We start from the raw sequence: 22,771 nt of genomic DNA, 5'->3' as shown, positions 1-22,771 counted from the left end.
CTGCAAGTTTGGGAGCTCAAAGAGCACTCCACCAGGAACAGTCTCAGATGACCAGTGCTCCCCTTGAATACTTTCAGGATACAGATGGGGTGTAAATTAACAAAACACATACTTCTGAATATACTAGATATATACTGGCAACCTTATTGCCACTTCTTCACGTGCTAATGGGTGTTCTTGTCTTGATTTCGGACAAGATTATAGATTCTACTATACTTTTCTTCTACTAGGCCTCAGTGGATGCTTCTGGTTTGCTGAGTGCAGGGACCTGTCACTAGTCAATTGTGATTAATCCCTTTTTGTGAAATCTGACTGTCTCCCTATGTCCCATGAGTATTGTCATTAGGGAGGGGATGTGGCCATAATTTACTACAAAGGGTTTTCATGATGTTCAAAATGCCTCAGTTGACTAAATTTAAATTGGTAACATTTTCCTGAGAAGCATCTTAACAATATGTATTGAAAACCTAAAAAAAAAAAAAAAAGGTTCATAGTTACTTGTTTCAGAGCTGGTATTGTATACTAAGAAGTATCAGAGATGCGGACAAAAGTTTTACATAAGAATCTTTATCACAGCATGATTTACAACACCAAAAAAAAGGGGGGGGGCGGGGAGAAGCAGCAGCCTAGGAACAACATAAATAGCCAAGAAGAGGAGAATAATTAAGTTTATGACACATCCATAAAATGCAATATTATGCAGTCATTAAAATTATGTTTCTGAAGAATTTTTAATGACACAGAGAAATACTCATTATATAACATTCAGCAGAAAAACAGAATACAGAGCTTCCTTTAAAAAATGATGCTTCTTCGGGTGCCTGGGTAGCTCAGTCAGTTGAGCCACCGACCTCGGTTCAGGTCATGATCTCGCGGTTCCTGAGTTCGAGCACTGTGTCAGGCTCAGAGCCTGAAGCCTGCTTCGATTCTCTGTCTCCCTCTCTCTGCCCCTACCCCGCTCATGCTAATAAATAAATACACATTTAAAAAATGTAAAAAAACCAAGATGCTCCTTAAGTAATATATATATATATATATATATATATATATTTTTTTTTTTTTTTTTACCTACAAGTCAAAATATACCTAAGTATACCTAAAATACACCTAACGTCCTGAGAGGAAATATGTCTTTTGTTAGTTATCTCTGATTTATAAGATTTTGCTTTCTCTTTTCTCAATTTTTTAAAATGGAAATTAATTGTATAATCATAAAACTGGCCGATAAAACAACTACCCAAGAGCTTCAGGGAGAAGAGTTGGCAGACATTTGTGTGTGTGATAGTTGTGAGAGGTGGGAGGAGGTGGGCAGCAGAAGAGAGATGAGGCCTTCCTTTCCGGAAGAAATATCCCAATTCCCCTGCACCTTTCTCCATCTCCCTAGTCCTCAGCTCCTGTGTACAAGACAGTGTGCGTTCATACGTGCACACACATATGCCAACACCTGGGTACCAATCTCAGGTAGCTCTTTCCCACAAAGGTTGGGGAATCCTGGCTACTAGAAATAGAAACAGTCGAATCATCTCAGTGCGCATTTTTAAGCAGATTGCTCTGAAGCCTGACTCTGATAATGCTCCCATAATGGGGCTTTCAATTCTACGGGTTGAAACTAGGCTGGAGTATGCTTAGGCATACCTTCACAGACATTTGCAATGCATTATATAGATTGTGACACTCATTGGCTTTTCCTCTTTTTTTTTTTTTTTTTACTGAACACCAAGTTTCTGTATACCTTCTGCCTCCCATTTAGTGAAATAAAATGATATTAAAATATGGAAACATTGACTCAATAAATGCTCACCTGCTTCCTCCCTCTGCCATGACTACTCAAATCCTTGTTTTGGAAAAAACATGAACCAAGATGAGTAGAATTGGGACTTTGAGGAGTGGAAGAGGAGGGCCATTCTTGTCTGAGGGCACAGTTTAAGCAAAGGCCTACAGAGCTGGGAACATCGGGCTGTGTATGACAAATAGTGAGTATTCTCTTTCTGTGAGTGAAGGGTCTGCAGGTGGTGGTGGGTTAAGAAAGTTGACTTGAGGTCAGATCACAGAGGTTCCTGGTAACATTAGGATGATTCCAAATATCAAAGCTACCACTCAAGAGAATAAAGATTTACCACCAAGTATATTAAAGAGAATATACTATGTGCTTTGAGAGCAATTTGAAAGAGGAAACCACAACTTATTTTGAGCAGTATCAATAGGGTGTGAAACCAACTAGCCTGGGAGATAGGAGACTTGGGGTCCCATGCTGGTTCTGCCAATAATCAGCTATATGACATTGGGCAAAGCTTACACCTTCTTTAGGGCTTCTGTTTTTGTATGTATAAAAATATAGGGATAGAACATATGAATGCATGCATTCATTTACTCAGTATTGACCTGTTGTGTCAGGCACTGTACTGGACCCAGAGAACACTGATAAGGAAAGATGGTCTTTGCTTGCATGGAGCTCAAGTCTAGCTAGGGAGGCAGACGGATAAATAATGTTTAGTGTAATGAGCGGTTTAGGAATATATACTTGAATAAGTATATTTAACCTTCCGAGGTAATAGCCTTGAAGGGGGCAGCAAGCAATACAGTGTATAAGCTCTAGTTTGTTTGTATAAAAATCAATCATGCAGTGGCAACATTCCAAATACTAAAAGGAAATTAAGATCTGGAAATTATTACAGTGAGAACCTGTGTAGTCTCATTCTGTGGATATGTTTAAAAATATGAGATGGAGACTGCACAAGACAGGGGGCTGAACAAGATGAACTCTAGTTGTCTGATTCTGTTATGCTAATGATCATGAGATTGAAAGAGAGGAAAGATGGCCAGTGCAGGGAGCAAAAAACAAATCAGGAACCCTAGGCAGCCTACCAGGCTGTCGCTTCCAGTAAGTGGGCTTTGACCTTGTCTCCTACCATTCTTTTGCTAATAAAGATGGTGTGAACAAATGCAAGCTTCCTCTGATTGTAAGACATTAGAGATGTTAATGCTTAAGCAGTTAGCTACTTGCTTGAAATTCCTAGATGTGTTATCATGGTGACTTTAAAGCCAACAGGTGACACGTGGAATTCTGCTGTTCTAAGAAAATGTAACAGTGGAATTTACTTTTATTAAACAGCTAACATTTGCAATTAGAATTTCTGGTGATCTTTATAGCACCAGTTTAACATAGGAATAATTTTAAATACACAAATATTTTTAATTTTTTAAAAGAATATATTTTTAAAGGAAAAAAACATATATATATATTTTTACTATGTGAAAATACAGGGATTTCAGAAAGGCAGTTATATTAATCTTTGTGGTCAGAACTCAGGGTTACTATGGTAAAGGTTTGGATTTATTTTTTTCATTAGCATTTTATCGATTGGACCAATTAGTCCGAGCAAGCCTGAAATTCCCAGGATTTCCCAAACTGACATCTGTGCCTTTCTTAAGCTGCTGGTGACACATATGATGTAAATTTACCAATTACCAGACACAGCGATGGACGCGCATCAGCAGCAGCGAAGCCTTGGGTTTGAATCTGAAGTGCTCTGGGACAAAAGATAAAATAATGTTTGATCTCTGAATCACTCTTTAAAATCCCTTCTTTCTTTTTGCTGTACTTTTATTTCTTTTTCAAATCACAAAATAGAGTAAATTAGATGTAAGCTTAACACATTTCATGTAAGTGCCTTTTTCCCTTCATACTTTTCCATGCTGTTTCTAATATTTTCCTGCCAGGGAAACATTACAGTATAGGGATTAAAGGCACACACGTTAGAGTCAGAAAAAAAAAAGTGGGGGGGGCTGAAATCCTGAATCTATCAGCTATTACAAGTTTTTGAACCTCAGTTTTTCTTGCTTGCTAAATACAAATAGTAGGATCTAACTTACAGGGTTATTATAATATTAAATGGGACAATACAAAAATATTATTACAGCAACCGACTCATAGTAAATACCCAATAAATCCTATATTTTGTGAGTGTGTGTGTGTGTGTGTGTATGTGTAGTAGTGTGTGTGTATCTTTGCTCATTTTTGGACATTTGAACATCCTGCTGAATATATTTTCTAAACTGAGAAACATCAATAAAGAAAATAATATTTCCATTAGGGGCCCACCCCCTACATGTTCAGTACAACATGTCTGGGTCAACATATTTAAGAATATTTTTTTTTCAACGTTTTTATTTATTTTTGGGACAGAGAGAGACAGAGCATGAACGGGGGAGGGGCAGAGAGAGAGGGAGACACAGAATCGGAAACAGGCTCCAGGCTCTGAGCCATCAGCCCAGAGCCTGACGCGGGGCTCGAACTCACGGAGTGCAAGATCGTGACCTGGCTGAAGTCGGACGCTTAACCGACTGCGCCACCCAGGCGCCCCAAGAATATTTTTAACAGAAAGAGCTTCTTAGCTTTTTCATGGTCTTGGGATTATTAATTTCTGTACACATTTTCAAATTTTTAACAAAAAATATGGTAAAACATTGTCAGTGTAAATAATTAAGTAAATGTGTATCATCTTGTTTTAAGCTTTTATTAGCCTTGCTTTTCAGGTTGTGTTAGAGGCCCTACAGTTTCTGGAGTGCCTGGGTAGCTCAGCTGCTTAAGTGTCTTGACTTTTGATTTTGGCTCAGGTCATGATCTCATGGTTCATGAGTTCGAGCCCTGCATCCGGTTCCTCGCTGACAATGTGGAGCCTGCTCTGCTCAGGATTCTCTCTCTTCCTCTCTCTCTCTGCCCCTCCCTTGTGTTTGCTCTCCCTCTGTCACAAAATAAATACATAAACTTAAGAAAAAGGAGTCCTACATTTTCTAATTCATACACTAAATATGATTTAAAGATGAAAGGCAGAATTAGAAAAAAAATCCACAAACTACAGCATTCCAATAGACAAAATAAAAATGAACATGTAGCTCAGGAATCAAGGGAGAAATTGAAGAGGATAGCACCAAGGCATTCATAAGATTTGCTCATTTTCAGTGTCTTTAATATGTAAACAAGTGGCCTGGCAGAGGTGGCCACAGAGACTTCAACAATAAAATGGCTCAGCATATGGGTCACAGAGACCAGGATTTAAAATCGCTCTACAACTTGCTTACTCCAAATCCTAAGCAAGTAAAATATTTTCAGCAAGTAAAATAACCTTTCTGAAGCTTGGTTTCTTTAGCTGTAAAACAGAGATAATTTCTCCCATGGGTTATAGTAAGAAAATTAAATGGTTTAATATACATAAAGCACCTGGGATAGTGGCTATACATGGCACATGCTCAGTAAATTGTGGCTATATCCGATGTTGTTATTTTGAGTTAAGATATATGTTCTTATTTGTATGTTAACATATCACATAATAATGGCTGGATGGTTTTTCACCAAGTTTGGAGGCGTGTTTGGGATGGTAGGCCTAAATATATACTAAGGTATATCTAAGGTTTATCTAAGTATATCTAAGTATACCTAAATATAAACTAAGGTATATCTAAGTATATCTCAGTGGTATATTTAAGGTTCACCTTGGAAACTCTGAGGAAGAGCTTCAAAGACTGTGACAGTCATTCCCCTGAGCAGCTGAAACTGAGACACAGAAAGTCCATGTGGTTGCTGACTGTGGGAGACCATGAACACAGAAAACAGTGCTTTCAAAATTTGAGCCCCAAACTCAAGTCACCAGGACAGATATCCAAATTGCAACAGCAGCATGTAATATAGCTTGTAGTCTATGATCCATATGCAGAAGAGTCCTGAAAAATACTTTTTATTAACTTTTCACTTTGAAATAATTTTAGACTTACAGAAAAGTTACAAAGGAGTACAGAGTTCTCATTTGCCTTTTACCTGGCTTCCCCTGATACTATTTTATGCCATCACAGTAGAATTATCAAACCAGAAAATAAACATTAATATAATACTATTGAGTCATCTACAGGCCTTAGTTGAATTTCACAAGTTTTCCCACTAATGTTTTATTTCTGCTCCAGGTTTTAATTCAGGATCTGATTGCATGTAGATGTCATTAGCCTCTAATTAATGTTAATACCTCAGTCCTTCTTTGTCTTTCATGACCTTAACACTTTTGAAGAGTTTTTGTCAGTGTGTTTTGTAGACTGTTCCTCAATTTGGATTTGTTCTGATCTTTTCTTATAATTACATTGGTCTCATGCATTTAACAAGAACAGAAGTGATGTTTGGTCTTCTAGGGCAACATATCAGGGGTGTACAATTCCTTTATGTTTTATTACTGGTGATATTATAACCTTGATCATTTGGATAAGGTCATGTCTGCTACATTTTCTACTGTAAACTTATTACTTCCCCCCCTTGTAATTAACAAATGTCTTGTGGGAGGATATTTTGAGGCTTTGCGAATGTGCTATTTTACATTACATTTTCTCCCATTAATTTTAGAGCCCATCAATGGTTCTTGCCTGTAATAATTACTACTGTGGTATTTGTCTAAGATGACTTTTCCATTTCCCTTATTCTTTATATAATCACTAACTAGAATTCTACTGTGAGGAAGAGCTGCCCTTTCTCTGCCACTTATTAATTTATTCAATTTTATATCTATGTTAGTATGGACTCATAGACATTTCATTTATTCTTTCAGTCGTAGTCCAATATGCTATATGTACTTATATGGATATACATATCCAATATGTATATGTATTTATTCTGTTAATATTGTTCCAGCTTTGGGATATGGTTGCTCCTTCAGGTCGGCTCCTGTGTCTTTTCAACATCTTTTCAAGATTTTTTGAAAATTTACTTTTGAACACTGGAGCCGTAAAATGTCCCGAGCTCCTCTTGCATTTTCCTTTCCCCCTTGGAGTCAACCATTTCTCCAAAAATCTCTCATTCTTTTTACTGGAGAATGCTGTTAAGAAACCAAGATATGAGTACTAAGCGTGTTCATTGCTACCGAGGTTACCTTTGCTTCCAGGCCCTCTCAGAGGACATGTACACTAACCAGCCCCACATCTGTATTTCCATATATATCTGCATGTATGTGAATAAGTTCTTGCTTCTAATCCCAGTCTAGGACCATAGAACTCATCCTACTCTGCTCACTTTCCTCATAGGGGTATCTTCTTTTTCTCTGACAATGAGAAACCCAGTTCTCATTATCCACAATGCAGTTTACCTATTTGTTCAACTCTAGCAGAGACGTAAAGTAGTGTCAGCGTTGCTAACCCACGCCCCTCCCATTTCCAAAGACTCAAATGTGCTAACTATAATACGATGTTTACACATAGCTCTGTTTGCTTTTAGCCTTACAGTATACGGTCACAACATTACTTTGCAAAGTTATTTAGGCTGCTTTATTCTTTCCTATCCATTCAGTGCAGGTATGCTATTCACTTGAAATACATTTAGGTTCAGTTTTTATGGATTGCATTCCATTTTAGGTTCCCCACATCCTGATTTTATTTCTTTATGTATGACCAAATATGGGTATGTGAAACACTACAATGTTTCCAGCAGTATATAAAAAGGTATACTCAAACAAGCATCACTCCCCGCCTCATTCCTGATTCAATTCCCCCATTTTCATATTCCATTTCCACCCCACTCCCTTTAGGTAAGCAATCTCACTTATCTTTCTTGTAATCTTCTGCAAAATTGAGTAGATATCTGTATATATATATATTTTTTAATTTCCTTATTTCTTATATGAAAGACATATTCTTCTATATTCTAGATATTCCTTTGCACTTTATGTTTCTCACTTATTAATATATCCTGGAAATAATTTCTCACCAGTTCATAGAGATATTCCTCATCTTTTTTCTTAATGTTTATTTACTCACTTTGAGAGAGAGTGTGTGTGCAAGTGAAGAGAGAGGAAGAGAGAGAGGGAGACAGAGAATCCCAAGCAGGCTCTGTGCTGACAGCACAGAGCCCAACGTGAGGCCTGATCCCACAGCTGTTGAGATTATGACCTGAGCCGAAATCAAGTGCTGGACACTCGACTGACTGAGCAACCCAGGTGTCCCCTCATCTTATATTTACAGATGCACTGTACTCCATTTGTGGATAAACCATAATTTATTTTATTACTTCCCTCTGTGTGCTCATTTAAGTTGTCTCCCATATCATGTGATTACAAACAACGCTGAAATGAATAGCCATGCCCATATATTTTCATATTTCTGGAGGTATATTTTAGGGTCTATTCCTATGAGTGGAATCTCTGGGTCAAAAGAGGGCAAGTGTAGTTTTGTTAGGTATTTATTGGCAAATTCCCCTCCAACAGGACTGCTCCAGTTTGCACTGTCACCAGCAATGTGTTGCCATACTTTTTTTTTTTTTTTTTTTTTTTAATTTTTTTTTTTCAACGTTTATTCATTTCTGGGACAGAGAGAGACAGAGCATGAATGGGGGAGGGGCAGAGAGAGAGGGAGACACAGAATCGGAAACAGGCTCCAGGCTCTGAGCCGTCAGCCCAGAGCCTGACATGGGGCTCGAACTCACAGACCGCGAGACCGTGACCTGGCTGAAGTCGGACGCTTAACCGACTGCGCCACCCAGGCGCCCCTGCCATACTTTTTTAATTGTCACCAACATGATAGGTGAGAAATGATACCTCAGTATGTTTTAATTTGAGTTTCTTAGAAATACTGGTAATGCAGATGGAAAAGGAAGTTGAGGGAGAGCTCAGATGGGCAGAAAAGAGCTGTACAAAGAGCTGAAATGGGACTTTGGAGTGTCCTGACAAGAGTATAAGTCACCTAAGAAGACTACGGAACACGGATGATTCTGATGTGTTGGAGAAAGTGAAAAACACTAACGCAAAGACGAAAGTGACTCCTGGAATATAAAGCGAAATAGAGCATGATCTGGAATGCACTAAGCGTAAGACAGGTTTACAAAGATTGACTTGTTTTTGCATGTAAGAGAAAAGGCTGGTAACAAATATTAAAATAGAGAGATTCAAAACTTTTGAAAAAAATCTCAATCTTAAACAACAGCTATAAAAGGATGATGGTCTAAGCAGCAGAAGCAAGGTCTGGTGACTCATGCCTAGACCACTAAGACAAGGAGTACAGACTCAGATCCTGCTTATACCACCCAGAATGAAGAGAAGACTTTGAAACACTCATTTTCAAGAAAAGAGAAAAGGATGGTCTCAGAAATGGTCAAACAATGATCTTAGAAACGACCAAATCATCACAGTGATTTTTATGTATGGAAAAAAAAATATCAAAAGACCCAAAGAATCCTGTTAAGTGTAGAAAAAAAATCACATATTGCAAAATGACTAAAATGACTTGTGACAAATTGTCCTTTAGAATGGGGCTGACATGGCGCCTGGGTGGCTCAGTTGGTTGGGCGTCCGACTTCGGCCCAGGTCGTGATCTCACGTCCGTGAGTTCGAGCCCCGCGTCGTGCTCTGTGTTGACAGCTCAGAGCCTGGAGCCTGTTTCGGATTCTGTGTCTCCCTCTCTCTCTGACCCTCCCGCATTCATGCTCTGTCTCTCTCTGTCTCAAAAATAAATAAACGTTAAGAAAAGAAAAAAAAATTTTTTTTAGAATGGGGCTGACACAATAGTCCTAGTCAGCAACGAAGGATCCATTGTTTTAACCTCAGTGTAATTTTTTATTCTATTTCATAAGCCAAAAATTAGGCCAGAGATTAGGGAGGGTTTTTTTTTTCATTTTTCAAAACTGACAAACATATAGAATTAATTTATAGTAAGGTATCCATTAAAAGTACATGGGAAAAATGCAGGTGAAAACATGAAATCACAGCTAGCTTAAGAGCCAGACTCGGGGAAGTTAGCACCAGTAAGGACAGATGAGTAAGAGAAAGGAGTAAAATAATTAAGTACACGTATTGAGTTTCTATTACGTTCTAGGCACCACTTAGGCCCTGGAGATATAACGATAAATAAGGGGGTAAAACCCTTGCTCTTAGCTTCTCTGGGTAAAACAGAGACACTGTAATAAAAATGTGATAGTAGTAAATAAAAACCAAAGGAGTGAACTGAGGATGGAAACAAGTTTCACAGAGGAGGTGACCCCTGAAGTGACATTCTCTTGTTGGAAAGGAAGGTGTAAGTGTTGTGTGTTGGAGGGCAGCCCAGGCAGAGGGACTAGAACATGCATAGGACAGGGGTGTGGTGTGTCCATAATTTCAAAGTGTATTTTAAAAATCACTTTAGAATCCAGCAGTGTGAAGTATTTTATATCTCCCTAAAATCCCATATTTGCAGATAACACAAACAGGGCATAGGGCATGAGAATGGAGCTTAAAATAATGGGATAAACTTCAAAAATGACCTTGAAACATCAGAGACATTAACTGAAATGAACTGGTCCCTTTTCTTGTGCAAGAAAAACAGTAGTTATAAATACAAAATGCAGAATGGCAGAAAGGGTCTGAAGAGCCAGAGTCGTCCTATTGAACTGCGTGGGGGAAGTAACCAGCAGGACAGGGCAGCTGGTTTTAAAAGAGATGTCAGCACCGAGACAATGAGACTGAAGCCAGAGAAAGCCCCCTGGTTCTAGAATGGTGGGCTCCAAGGAGTCTCTTCAGGTGAACCTCAGTTTCCTCATCTTTCAAACAAAGGGACAGAACCACCTTTAGAATCTCTTTCTATTCCATGATTATTGAGTCAATGATACTTGGGAAGGTTGAAGTACATTCTCAGAGCCAAGAGGTGACCTAAGCTGGAAGACAGACACAGGCTGGACAGCACAGACAGAAGGACTGGGAGCAGTGTGTTGAACCTGACCTGGGAGGTGATTTCAAAACTGCCTTCTACCACGTGATGGATTATTATAAGGAGCACCATCAGCTGTTCTCTATTTCTGGAAGGATGAGAACAACAACAAAAAAAGAGAACAGAAGAAAATGGGTTCAAATCGCAGTGAAGCTAGTTAAATAACAGAACGAATTAGTCCCAGAAGTTATGGGCATGCCTTTTGGAAAAGTCTTTAGAAACTGTCTGTCCAAGATGATTGTGGGCAGGGTCACCAGCTGTGGCCACAAGCAGTTGGATGAGCCAGATGTCATTTCAGTGCCCTTCCTATCTCTGTGTTTTTGCAATTGTATAATAGTATGCATAAATAGAGTAATACCAAATTACCCCATTTATACATTTTATGCGTCTATTAATATGGACAACAGTTTCCTTTACATTTTACCAGTAAAGTTTTGAATACAAATGTGATGCAACTTCTCCCCATCACAGCTCTACATTCAGGGCTAATTGGCTCCCAGAACACTTAAGGAGTCATTTTTCATTAAGATGGTGAGTAAGGGGGAAGCAGATGGCAGAGTCATGTTATTGATCTGATGATCTTTGCCTGGTTTGTTGAATAAATGGAACTGAATGTATGGTCACTGCATCCAGACTTTTAGGCCTTCAAGGTTCAGTTCAAATTGTGTCAGACAGCAGGTTCATGGGGCAAGAATTCGCTTATTCCTCCAAGGCTTCTAAGATCATTCTGGGGACCAAGTAGAACTCCTCAAACTCCTTCTTTGGAGTCTTACTCTTAAGGAAGAGGATGAGCTCTCTCTTAAGTTTTGCCAGTGCTTTATCTGCATGACCATCTGATTGGATGCCCGTTAGTAATGGATGTCCATCAGTTATGGATATAGACCTAACTTACATGGACTACGTTCATCTGCAAACAATAGTGTGGATAAAAGGAGGCAAATTATATACTTTTCAGAGGGCCATTAACTCTTTCCCTAAAAGTCCTTAGAGAAAGATGGTTCTGGCCTTAAGTAGTTAATGTTGTTATAATCAGTGTTTACCTTTTATAGAATTACAACACTGCTTCCTTGGGTACTTGCTCCTTCCTGGGCTTTTATTGAGAATGAAGGATTTTTCACACCCAATGATGCCTTTGGTAGGTTCTGTGACACCATTTTACAGTAAATGGTAGGAGATTAAATAAGCTATCAGTGTAACATGGAATTTTTATCAAAACTTGAATACACTCCTTCCAAATGGATTTGCTAAGGAACCACTGGCCCTTTGAAGTGGTCACCAGAAAAATGTTTATATGAAAAGAAGAAATTCCCAGGGCCCTTGACCCACATTTTCTTAGCATTTTATCAGTCTGCTGGTAAGACTTTAATTTTCCTTTTTGGATCTAGGGAATTCATTTCTGTCTGCCATTTCTGGGCCTTCGTGGCAAAAGGTGTGCAATGCTGCTTCCTGGCAACAAGGGGATTATTATTGTTATCTCTTCTTGTCAAGTTTTACACTGTGGCATAATAAACAGGAGGGAGGGCTAAATTTTCTCCCTCCATGGGAGATCCATAGACCTTGGTTCCAGTCCCCATTGAACTATGAGCTAGACAAATCTAAGTCCAATTTCTGAAGTTCCAAAAATTCTAAAATTCTCTGACACTCCGGATTACCCATCTATCCTTACTAAAGGCGGGAGGTGACCTTCTGCTAAATTCCCCTACATGTATGTAATAAAGCAGGACTACTTAATTCATGGCCAATTAAAAGTGAAATATCTTACTAATTGGAAGATTAAATCAGCTATCAGTGTAACATGGTGTCAGCCATCATAATACTAGGGGGCTGATTTAGGCTTTAAATTTTATTCATACCCACAAATTCTTATTTCATTTTGTTGCTTTGAAGACAGCTTACTGATTCCAGACAAATCTTGATTTTTCCCCTTTGGCTTTGTAAGTTGATTTGTTGAGTTGCTTACTTTTTTTCTATTTTTCTCTTTGACCACAGTATTTATTTGCCAATCAATTGTAGAAATACCTGAACAGAGTGGCAGGTGAAGAAAAGAAAAAGCAAAGAAAAATATGTTGGCCACTCTTTCAGTGCTGGAGGTCTCATTTTTCATATCCATAAATTCTGAGTTTTCATGTGAGTTTGTTTCTATCCTGAAAGTGTTTGAGTTAACTTCTAGAGGGAGTGTTTTACTCACTTTATAGTGTTTTTAATTAGCCATGTTCACTATTCTTCAAGTTTCTTGTCCTATTTTTTTTTCTTTGTTGCCTTGGCACATTAGTCAACTTCTCTCTGTTAACAATGGCACAAAGAAAAAAATTAAAATCTCAAATGGAAGGATCGTGGCCATGTCACTTCACAGAGACACTAGGCAGTGAAAGAAAAAGCTTATACTATCCCAAAAAGGACATAGCTAATGGTATTTGACCATAACCACCCCCACTCCTCCCTATCCACATGGAAAAAAAAATTTGGGAAGAACCTTATGGTGTGAGATTTTCTGGTTTTAAATTCTGGCTTGGGGCACCTGGGTGGCTCAGTCGGTTAAGTGTCCAACTCTTGATTTTGCCTCAGGTCATGATCTCATGTGGGGATTGCACTGGGCTCTGCACTGACAGCACTAAGGGATTCTCTGTCTCCCTCCTTCTCTGCCCCTCCCCTGCTCATGCTCACCCTCCCTTCCTCCCTCTCAAAAATAAATAAATAAACATTAAAAAAATAAATTCTGGCTCAATAACTTATTGGCTATGTGGTTGTAGGAAGGTGACTTAACCTCCCCCTGCCCCATGAGTTTATTTTTCTCATCTTTGAAAGAAAAGTGATGATATACTTTATTGGGTGATGATAATTCAAAGAATCATAATGAACATTGAACAGATTCAAAACAAATGGTACGTGTTAATAATAACAACTACAACAGCAATTGATACTTTTTATTTTCCATATACATTTTGTAAGGTTATGTGTCCTAACTATAACTAATATGTAGACAATATTCTATAAGATTCAGAGTTCTTTTTCTGGTCATAAAGGGTGGAACCTAGTTGTGCTCTTTCAAGCTTAAATAAAATGTAAAAATTATTACACAAGAAAGAAATCAACATTCAAATCATAAAAACAGAATAAGTTTATGATAGGTTTAGTATATGCTACATTGGAAATATAAATTGCCTTATTTTTTGTATCATTTTCTCTAATATTCTGATTTTCCTTGAACCTTAAATCTAAGCAAATAAGTTTTAATATATATTTTTCTTTTTTAAGTTTATTTATTTTGAGAGAGAGAGAGAGAGAGAGAGAGAGAGAGAGAGCGAGCCACCCAGGTGCCCCAAAAGATATTTTCCATCAAAGGTACAATGCTGAGCTTGATTTTAGTCTCTAAGACATGTACTTGAATCCTACATGAATGATAAATACATAAAATCCAGTCTATCAAAAATTATGGGCCTGAAAGTAAAATTATAACCAGTAAATTTTACATTTGTAGGATACACACACACACACACACACACACACACACACATATATATATATATATTCTCCACATTTTTTTGGTGAAGTTCTATCATTTAAAGGTAATTAAATTTTATTAATCAGTTAAGTATTTATCAAGCAACTACTAAGTACCAAGAACTTATTAGCTGCTGGGGATTCAAAGACAAAATAAGACATAGCCCCTGCCCACAGAGAGCTTACTACCTGGGGAGGAAGTGAAGAAAAATTCACAACAGCCTAGTGACACCCACTAGGAGGCAGTGAAGAACTGAACCAGGAAATCCTAAGGGATTTCAAGCAGAGTGATGTCATGTTTGCGTGGAGGGAACTGAAGTCTTCATGGAAGAGGAACTGGCTTCTGAACTGGGTTTTAGAAACTGGCAGCTGAGCAGGAGAGGGCATTTCAAGCACAAGGAACAAGGGTGAGTGGGACGGACAACACACACGCTCATGGAATCCTAGGAAGAAACATACACGTGGAATTACAAGCCTGGCAAAAATCATAAAGACATACCATGTGGTCATCTCCCTTATTTTACGGATGGGAAAACAGAGGGTCCAAGAAGTTAAAAACGACAACTCAAGGGCCCCCGGCTCGCTGGTGGGGCTGTGCCGCTAGGCTCTGGCAAGGTGGAGGAGGACCTCACACCCCAGGGTAAATGTCTGGACTCACTTGAACAGGCAATGAAAAGTCGGCAAAGGTTTACAAGGAAGAGGGTGATGTGATTAGAATCGTGCTCTCTTTCGGCAGGAGGCCAGTGAGAGGCGCCAGTGCCCAGAAGAAAACTGGAGACAGGAAGAACAGCCAGAAGGAGACGGATGTTCTATCTGCCATAGGGGCAAAATCTAAAAGAGCTTCATGATTATTTGGATGTAAAATGGGAGAAAAAGACAAGAAGGAAAGCAACTCTGGGATTTCAAACTTGAGCCACTCTGAAGCCAACGAACTTCACAGTAACAGTGGGGGAGGAGGTGACGGTGACAGGGAGAGGGCGAAGGAGGAGAGCAGCAGATTCAGGTTGCCATGGCAGTGCTCAACAGGTGAGCAGTGTTGGCTCGAGACCCAGGGTCGGTCAGGAATTAGCTCCCTGGGAGTGACGAGGGCACAACCCTCGAGGGACAGGATGGAGCCAGATGAGAAGTTGGCCAAAGGATCAAACCTGGGGGACGCACACCTATATTCAGAAGCAGACGAGGCAGACCAAGAACAGAGGGGTGCTCTACATCCATTATCTGTAAGTAAATTCTACGTGGGTACCTGAGATAGGCCACAGAACACCAGTGGGGAGCGTTTCCAGAAGCTGAGGAGGCACGGTGGGGACTATTCAGCTGTCAAGCAGGACAGAGACATGGCGGCATGAGAACCGAGGAAAGAGCGTCTGCATGATCACCATTTTGTTACTCCCTTACAATGACATTAAGCTTAGCAATTGTAGATCAGTATTATTTCAACTCTCTTTCACAGCACTGTCTCCTGGTCCATAGCACCTAACACAATTTGTAATTATGGATTCATTGGCATGATTGTGTATTTCACATTTATCTCCACATAGGCTGTAACCTTTATGGGGACAGAAATTCTGTTTTGTTCACTACCATAAACCCAGTGCCTGGCATGTAGCAGATACTTCTAAATATTCTCAAATGAATAGAAGATAAAATTCTTTCCTATTATTGATTTGTGGGCCTTTTTAAAAGCAGGTATGTTTTTGACACAGAGTCATATTTATTAACAATAATCTCAGATGTTTAGCTGTTGCCTGGGCTCTCTGCCTAATTTTATAGTTTATTTTGCGATGTAATACCCATTTTTCTGTTTTCTTCTTTACGAAGATATATATGGTGGATATAAATAATACTTGGATTTGAGGTTAAAAGGTAACTACCGTGATTTTTTTTTTATAATGAAGTCTTGATATGGCTCAGTAGTTTTATTTTCTTTTCCAGCACCAATACCAGAGAGAGTGTTAACATTAGATCAGCAGGTGTGCTTCTACAAGTGTGAAGATACACTGGCAAAGTTATGGAAGGAAAACAGAGAGACTTAAGGGACAGGAAAACCCAGAAGCCTTTGGAAAATGTGAATTAGCTTTAAAAACTGGCTTCAGAGGAAAGAGTACCACACTGAGAACCTGAAGACCTGCAGTCTGTTCCCAAACCATCTCTGGGATGGTAGACGACCTTCTGCCTCTCACTGGTGCTGTGACATCCCTTTTACTCACTTCTACAGTGGGGCAAGAGGAACTATCTCCATCTTCCAAACATGCTGAGAAGATTGAAAACTAGCCTTCATTAATAACACTATGAAGATATTTTTAAAATTTAAGAATCAGAGAGAATTCTTCTAGTCACTAATAAGAAATATATAGAAATATATAGAAATACAGTTTCTTCACTGGTCCTGAGCAGCTGGAAAGGTAAGTTAAGGTACACGTTATCTGCCCTTCCTACACCAAGCTGGTAGACTTAGCATAATCTGTAGTAGAATTTTATAAGAGGATTGGTGTGGGATGCATCCTAGGAATTTACCTCCATGCCATCATTTTATACACAGGAAAATAGGACCCGGAGACTACTACAAAATTTGCCCACGGACACACAGCTAGTCGGTGGCAGAGTTGGATCTAGATCTCAGGACTTGTGACTCAAGTCCATAGCTCACATATACGAGCTGAAGTTCTTTTCCATTAATGGCAAGCCCCTCACTGCTATCACATACACTGAATCACAACAATTTGGCGTGGTATGCACATCGCTGCACTTTACAAAGTTCTGGAGTTAAATCACCAAGAAAGATAAATCTATCCTTCTTCTCTCCTTAAGCTCAATGCTTATAGAACCTGCCAGGTCCTTTCTCTTCAACTCTGTATATAAGGCTTTTCAGGAAAAGGAATATCTGGAGTACTCTTGTATGACTGTCCAGAGAAGCACTGTGATGAGGGAGAGTCCCACATGCTGAGGATGTACTTGGTCCTGGATGTGAGTTCTGGCTCATTCTCTCACTAGATGTAGGACCCAGGACTAGTCATTTGATCTCTTTTGAGTTTCAAGGTTTTTTTGTTTTTTGTTTTTTTGTCTGTAAAAGTGGGATAATAATAGCTACTTTTCAGAATCATTAAGAGGGTTAAACTAATGACTGTATGGAAAGCACCTGATATAATGCTCAGAACTACTAGTTTGATTTCTTCTACCTCTTTTTATTTTTATTTTTAATGTCTATTTATTTTGAGAGAGAGAGAGAGAGAGCACAAGTAGAGACAGAGAAGAAGAGGGAGAATCCCAAGCAGGCTCTGTGCTGTCAGCACAGAGCCCAATGTGAGGCTCAATCCCACAAACTGTGAGCTCATGACCTGAGCTGAAATCAAGAGTTGGACACTTAAATGACTGAGCCACCCAGGTGCCCCGACCTACCTCTTTTTCATTCAATTAAACCAAGGTCTCTTTTTTGTCATCATTACCCATGGCACGGTGAGTTGACTATCATTTTAAACATTATACAATATTTCTAGATTTTTCAAAATAATCTGGTCATCCTGCCAAAAGGTCTAAGCCTAAAGAAAAAAAAAATCAAAACCTTAGATGTTGCACTGTCTTCTTTTTGGTAATGCTAGCCTCCATCAAATATGAGGCAAGTTCAGGGCAAAATTCTACTTTGAGTTGAAACACATAGCTCCTTTTTGGCAGTGCACATCTGTGCCCCTGAGATTTTTTAATTCAGTGAGAAGAGTTAATCTGCTTGTTATTAGTGAGAATCCATAAACGATGAAATCCATAATCTCCCATCACAAAGTGATGGCAATCATTATCACCTTCAATTTATGCTTTTGAAGAGCTGTATTTACTTTGTCCACATTTCATCTTAATGTGACTCCAAAACTCCTGGGGACCTTGCTGTGTCCAAGGTGACTGGAGTCATGCTTGGTTGTTCAGTGTCATGCAGCATTTACCTGATGTGTCCTGTTTTCATGGGGATGTCAGTGTTTCAACCTCTACTGATGACACTGTGCAAATCTCAACCCCAGAAATCCCACATGAACCCAGAGAGTGTGGCCTGGTTGGCAGCAGTCTCTCACACACACACACAAAATACAGTCATGAAGCAGCAGGTTTACGGGGGTGGGGGAGCTGGGAACCTAATTAGTCCAGCTCCAGGAATGCCAAAAAGCCTATTTAATATCTTTTGCTTTTACTCTTCTAAGCCACCAAGAGGGAGAGTTGCTCACAAACACCTAAATTCATTACATTAAAAAATATTTAGTACATGGGGTAAGCTGAAGGATGAATCTGCAGTTTTCCTTTTGACCTCTGTTAAGATGAAAGCCATGGAAAGGACCTCACACATTTTAGATACTTATTACTTGCTAGGAATTACTGACATGCTTTCTGGTGGAAGGAGAATAAAGTCCAACGGTAATGCCATATGCTAAAAAAAAATTACTAGCTGCTACTTTAAAGAGATGGTTAAAACCTAGCACCTGTGTGTTTCTGAATCATTTATTTGTCAGTACTGAAGTTCAGTTTCGGGGAGAAAACCACCATGCTCCTGGGATGCCTCCACCATCTCCTTGTCCCCAAACTTATCCTGGTCTCAAGTGCCTTCATTCATGGTAAGGAAGAGTGCATTATGAAAAGTGTCACCCAACATTTCAAAAGCTACATTTCAAAAGGGGCTGGTCAAACATTTTGAGACTGTGCTAAGTACTGCAAGAGAACTTATAATCTAATAAGTAAGACTAATTAATCATTGAATACATTTGCTAATATTTGGAGACATAAATCTCCCAATAGTCAGGGGAAGGCTCCCGGCGCCCTGTCCTTCACATAGTGGGGATGGGTCAGGAGTCTGTCCATAAAGCTCCCCCTCTACCACTATTCTTGTCAAAGGTACGTACGAACTGCTTTCCACGTGTGCGGCACTGTGGCCAGCATGGGCACATAGATGGACTTTCTCTAAAGATATGAGATAAGCCCAACTCTCGGAATGAGATAACCAATGTCACCATTTCCTTTCCAAGAGCCGATATGGTTCCCCAAAAATCATTGGCATGCACATCCTCTCAAATATTGGATTATATTTTGTTACATTTTAATTGGCTGTGTACACACCAAGTATCTTGATGAAGAGTGAAAAAAATAAATCATTTAGTTTGTATATTGGTATCGGTATTTGCTTTGTTCAGGGAAAACTGAGATGTGAACATTAGAAAACCCTCTACAGACACTGACTGTGTTTTTTTTGGGGGGGGAGGAGGGGTTTGTTTTGCTTGTTTGTTTGGTTGGTTGGTTGCAGTGAAGTCAGGAGTTTTTATTTTATTGTTTCCCAACATCTTACCATAAAAACTTTCAAACCTATAGCAAAGTGGAAAGAGAGAATTTTAACAACTGTATTCCCACCACCTAGATTCTACCATTCACATGTACTTTCCTTGCTTTATAATGTATCCGTCCATCTACCCATCCTACTACCCACTCATCGATACTATGTTTTTGATGCATTTCAAAGTAGACTGCAGACAGCAGAGAATACTGTATTTTGAAGTAGACTCAGAGTATACCTACTCTTATAAAAATAGCTGGAAAACATTTGTTAGCTTTTTTTTTTTTAAACAAAGAACAAATCCATCCTGAATTATGCACACAGATACCCAACATAGCTCAAACTACAGGCTCTGTAAAAAGTATGGTAAGTTAACTCAAGGTTTTGTCTACTGACTGGTTTCAACTCTGCAGACATTTTTAGTACTCCTCAAATGTTGGGCTCTGTGAAGACATGGGCTACGGATCATAGAGAAATAAGTTCTCTGCTACAGATCATCAGGGAAAATTACCTAGAAGGTTAGCAATAAGTATGTTTTGGTTCTTTAGCTTTATACTCTAGTAGTTTCCTAATTATTCCTTGAATGTAGAAATACAGAGATTTCTATATCTCAATTCCCTCATTTACAAAGTGAGTTTTATACGTATTGCATGGGCTTGTCCTGAGGATCAAATGTGAAAAATAAGAACACACTTTGTAAAGAGTAGAGCACTATGCACATCTAAAATGGCATTAGCGTTAGTAATCGTAATGCATCTATAACAGAACACAGCTAAGGAAATGGCCCACACTGCTACCTGGTTCTTTCAAATCAGTCAAAAAGATCTCAAAGGTGAAAAGGACAGAGTATTGGCAGTTGCCTTCACTCTGCCCATCAGTACGTCATCTTGTCAAGGATTTAGAAGAACCTTGGTGTATATCACACGAACTTGTTTTCATTAGCAAAGTGTTTGTTTTGGAAATCATCCCAGCCTTAAAACAATGCTTCCATTAGCTGGGCATGGTACCTATAATTATTCATCTTATCTGACCAGTGCCAAACTATTCTACTTCCTGCATCCCATTTACATTTACCATGGCGGTTCTGAAAGAAGTGCAAGACGTTCCCTTGGTGTATGACAAAGTACAGAGAATGCTTATTTCTTTCAATGAACATCTGCGAATAAGCTTTGGGTGAAAATCCCTGCAACAAGGTATCATCAGATGCCACAAATGACAATGCTAGAGGTGATGGAAACCCTCTGTCCCCACATGGGAAAATTCTGTTACATGAACATCTGAAGTTCACAAGGTATAAAGTAGTGTAGCTTCCATTTTTGTGCCAGGGTGGATACAAATCAAGAAAGGAGCAGGGTCAAAGCTAGCTAGGGAACCAAGAAAAGAAAAAATAAGCAGGGCGGTGAGTTCAACATCAATTACTGTTATTGAGACCTTGCCAGATCTCTGGCACTTTATACTTCAGGGGAATTGAAAAGAAAGACTGATTTGAAATTACCCTAACCCTCAAAAGGCATCCATTTCATAAGTGTTGGAGGGAGCAAATAATCAGGAGATTGAAAAATTTCACATTGTAAGTAAATGGAATAGAATATGTAAAAAGAGAGAAATAGCATGGTTTGTTATTTAATCACAAGTTACACTCAACATTCTGCATATTTACAATATGGACAACATCACAGCGATGAGAAGAACTCCCAGAGGACATATACAGTTACCCCCATTTTCAAAATATGCTTTTCATGTAAGAAAAGGAGTTTCAGAAGCAAAGGCTGTGCCATCGGATGGGGAGGATTCCCTGGCCCATGAGCTCCAGCTGTCTGGTGCTGATAACAAGAACACATATTCAGTGTATGTGATATGAAGCTAGCACCCTCTGACATGGTACACATTCCAAACGTGCAAGTACATTCCTTAATTTGGTTCCATATTTATGAAGCAAACTTCTAATCATGTTTATAACTTTGTATCCTATATGACACACATACTGGGAAAAAAGAAGCTGCCCCAAAGTCAAAAATTTGTTTGCCATGCTAATGAGATTTCTCACTGTAGTTACAACAACAAATTGGGGTGTGTGTGTGTGAACACACATATCCGTGTATATTACACACAAACATACACACGTATTTTACACATATTTTTAAGAGAAATCCCGGCAAATCTGAATTTATAGCAATGTAGATTTCTAGATCTTTTGGAAAAGTTTGTATTCTAATAAATTCGGTCATGCTTTCAATTAGAACGATGTAAATATTCTCACTGTGCTATGTGGTAGTATTGTTTATTTTTTCTGTTTAGTCCGCATGTTTTGCTCAATTGCTGGTGGTTCCACTCATCTTACCTGACTGTCCAGGAGGAGGGGCACCTGATGATCCTCGCGGCAGGCAAAGAAACACAGTCAGAACAGCAGCTCTGTTCCCAGCACACGGTTCAATGGCTATTGGTTTAGGTGCCCCCTGAAAAAGAAAACAGAATTTTAAATTTGCCTAATTGATAGGACATTGCTGTTTTACTTTTCTCCTACCTCTATTTCAGTGTTTTAAACTGTACCCTCCTAGTGGATGGGGATATACAATGTCTCATTTTTTAATAGTCCAACTGAATATTTTATTGTAGTAATACCTAGTGTTTTCATAGTAGTGGTCATTAGCAGTTAGAGGGTATTTTTTCTTGGGGGGGGTTAAATATTGGTGCATATTTTTGAAAAGTATTCTTTATTCTATTTTTAGCATGTTATTTTTATTTGCTTTTTTTTTTTTTTTTTTTTTTTTTGAGAGAGAGAGAGTGTGTGCATAAGCAGGGGAGGGACAGAGGAAGGTGGGGGGAGAAATTAGGAGTTGGATGCTTAACCGACTGAGCCACACAGGCTTCTCTGTTTTTTGTTTTTTGTTTTAATTTAATAGACTTCAAAAAAATTTTTTTAATGTTTTTACTGATTTTTGAAGGAGAGAGAATGACAGAGCATGAGCCAGGGAGGAGCAGAGAGAGAGGGAGACACAGAATCTGAAGCAGGCTCCAGGCTCTAAGCTGTCAGCACACAGCCCCATGCGGGGCTTGAACTCACAAACTGTGAGATCATGACCTGAGCTGAAGCTGTACGCTTAACCCCTGAGCCACCCAGGCGCCCCTAATAGACTTTATCATTTAGAGCAGTTCTAGGTTTGCAGTAAAAGTGAGAGGAAGATACAAGATTTCCCATATACACCTTGCCCTAACATATGCATAGCCTCCCCATCATCAACAGCCCCCACCTGAATGGTATAT

At 39.1% G+C, this 22,771-nt stretch overlaps 1 protein-coding gene across 2 annotated transcripts in view; it reads right to left on the bottom strand.

Moving 5' to 3' along the window:
- Window positions 1-22,771, bottom strand: part of ATRNL1 (attractin like 1) — a 788,891-nt gene that overhangs the window by 90,149 nt on the left and 675,971 nt on the right. Inside the window, exon 28 of one of the 2 annotated variants that reach the window (XM_040486565.1) lies at window positions 21,849-21,963. The exons of the other annotated variant lie outside the window; for it this stretch is intronic. Within the exon in view, the coding sequence (XP_040342499.1) occupies window positions 21,849-21,963 (115 nt within the window). The remainder of the gene's footprint in view (window positions 1-21,848; window positions 21,964-22,771) is intronic. 2 annotated transcript variants of the gene reach the window in all.

This window comes from Herpailurus yagouaroundi, unplaced genomic scaffold, assembly GCF_014898765.1.
Source record: "Herpailurus yagouaroundi ecotype Mexico unplaced genomic scaffold, PumYag 163, whole genome shotgun sequence".
NCBI lineage: Eukaryota > Metazoa > Chordata > Mammalia > Carnivora > Felidae > Herpailurus > Herpailurus yagouaroundi.
Note: the sequence above shows the minus strand (reverse complement) of the source record. Positions and strands in the feature narration are given on the sequence as shown.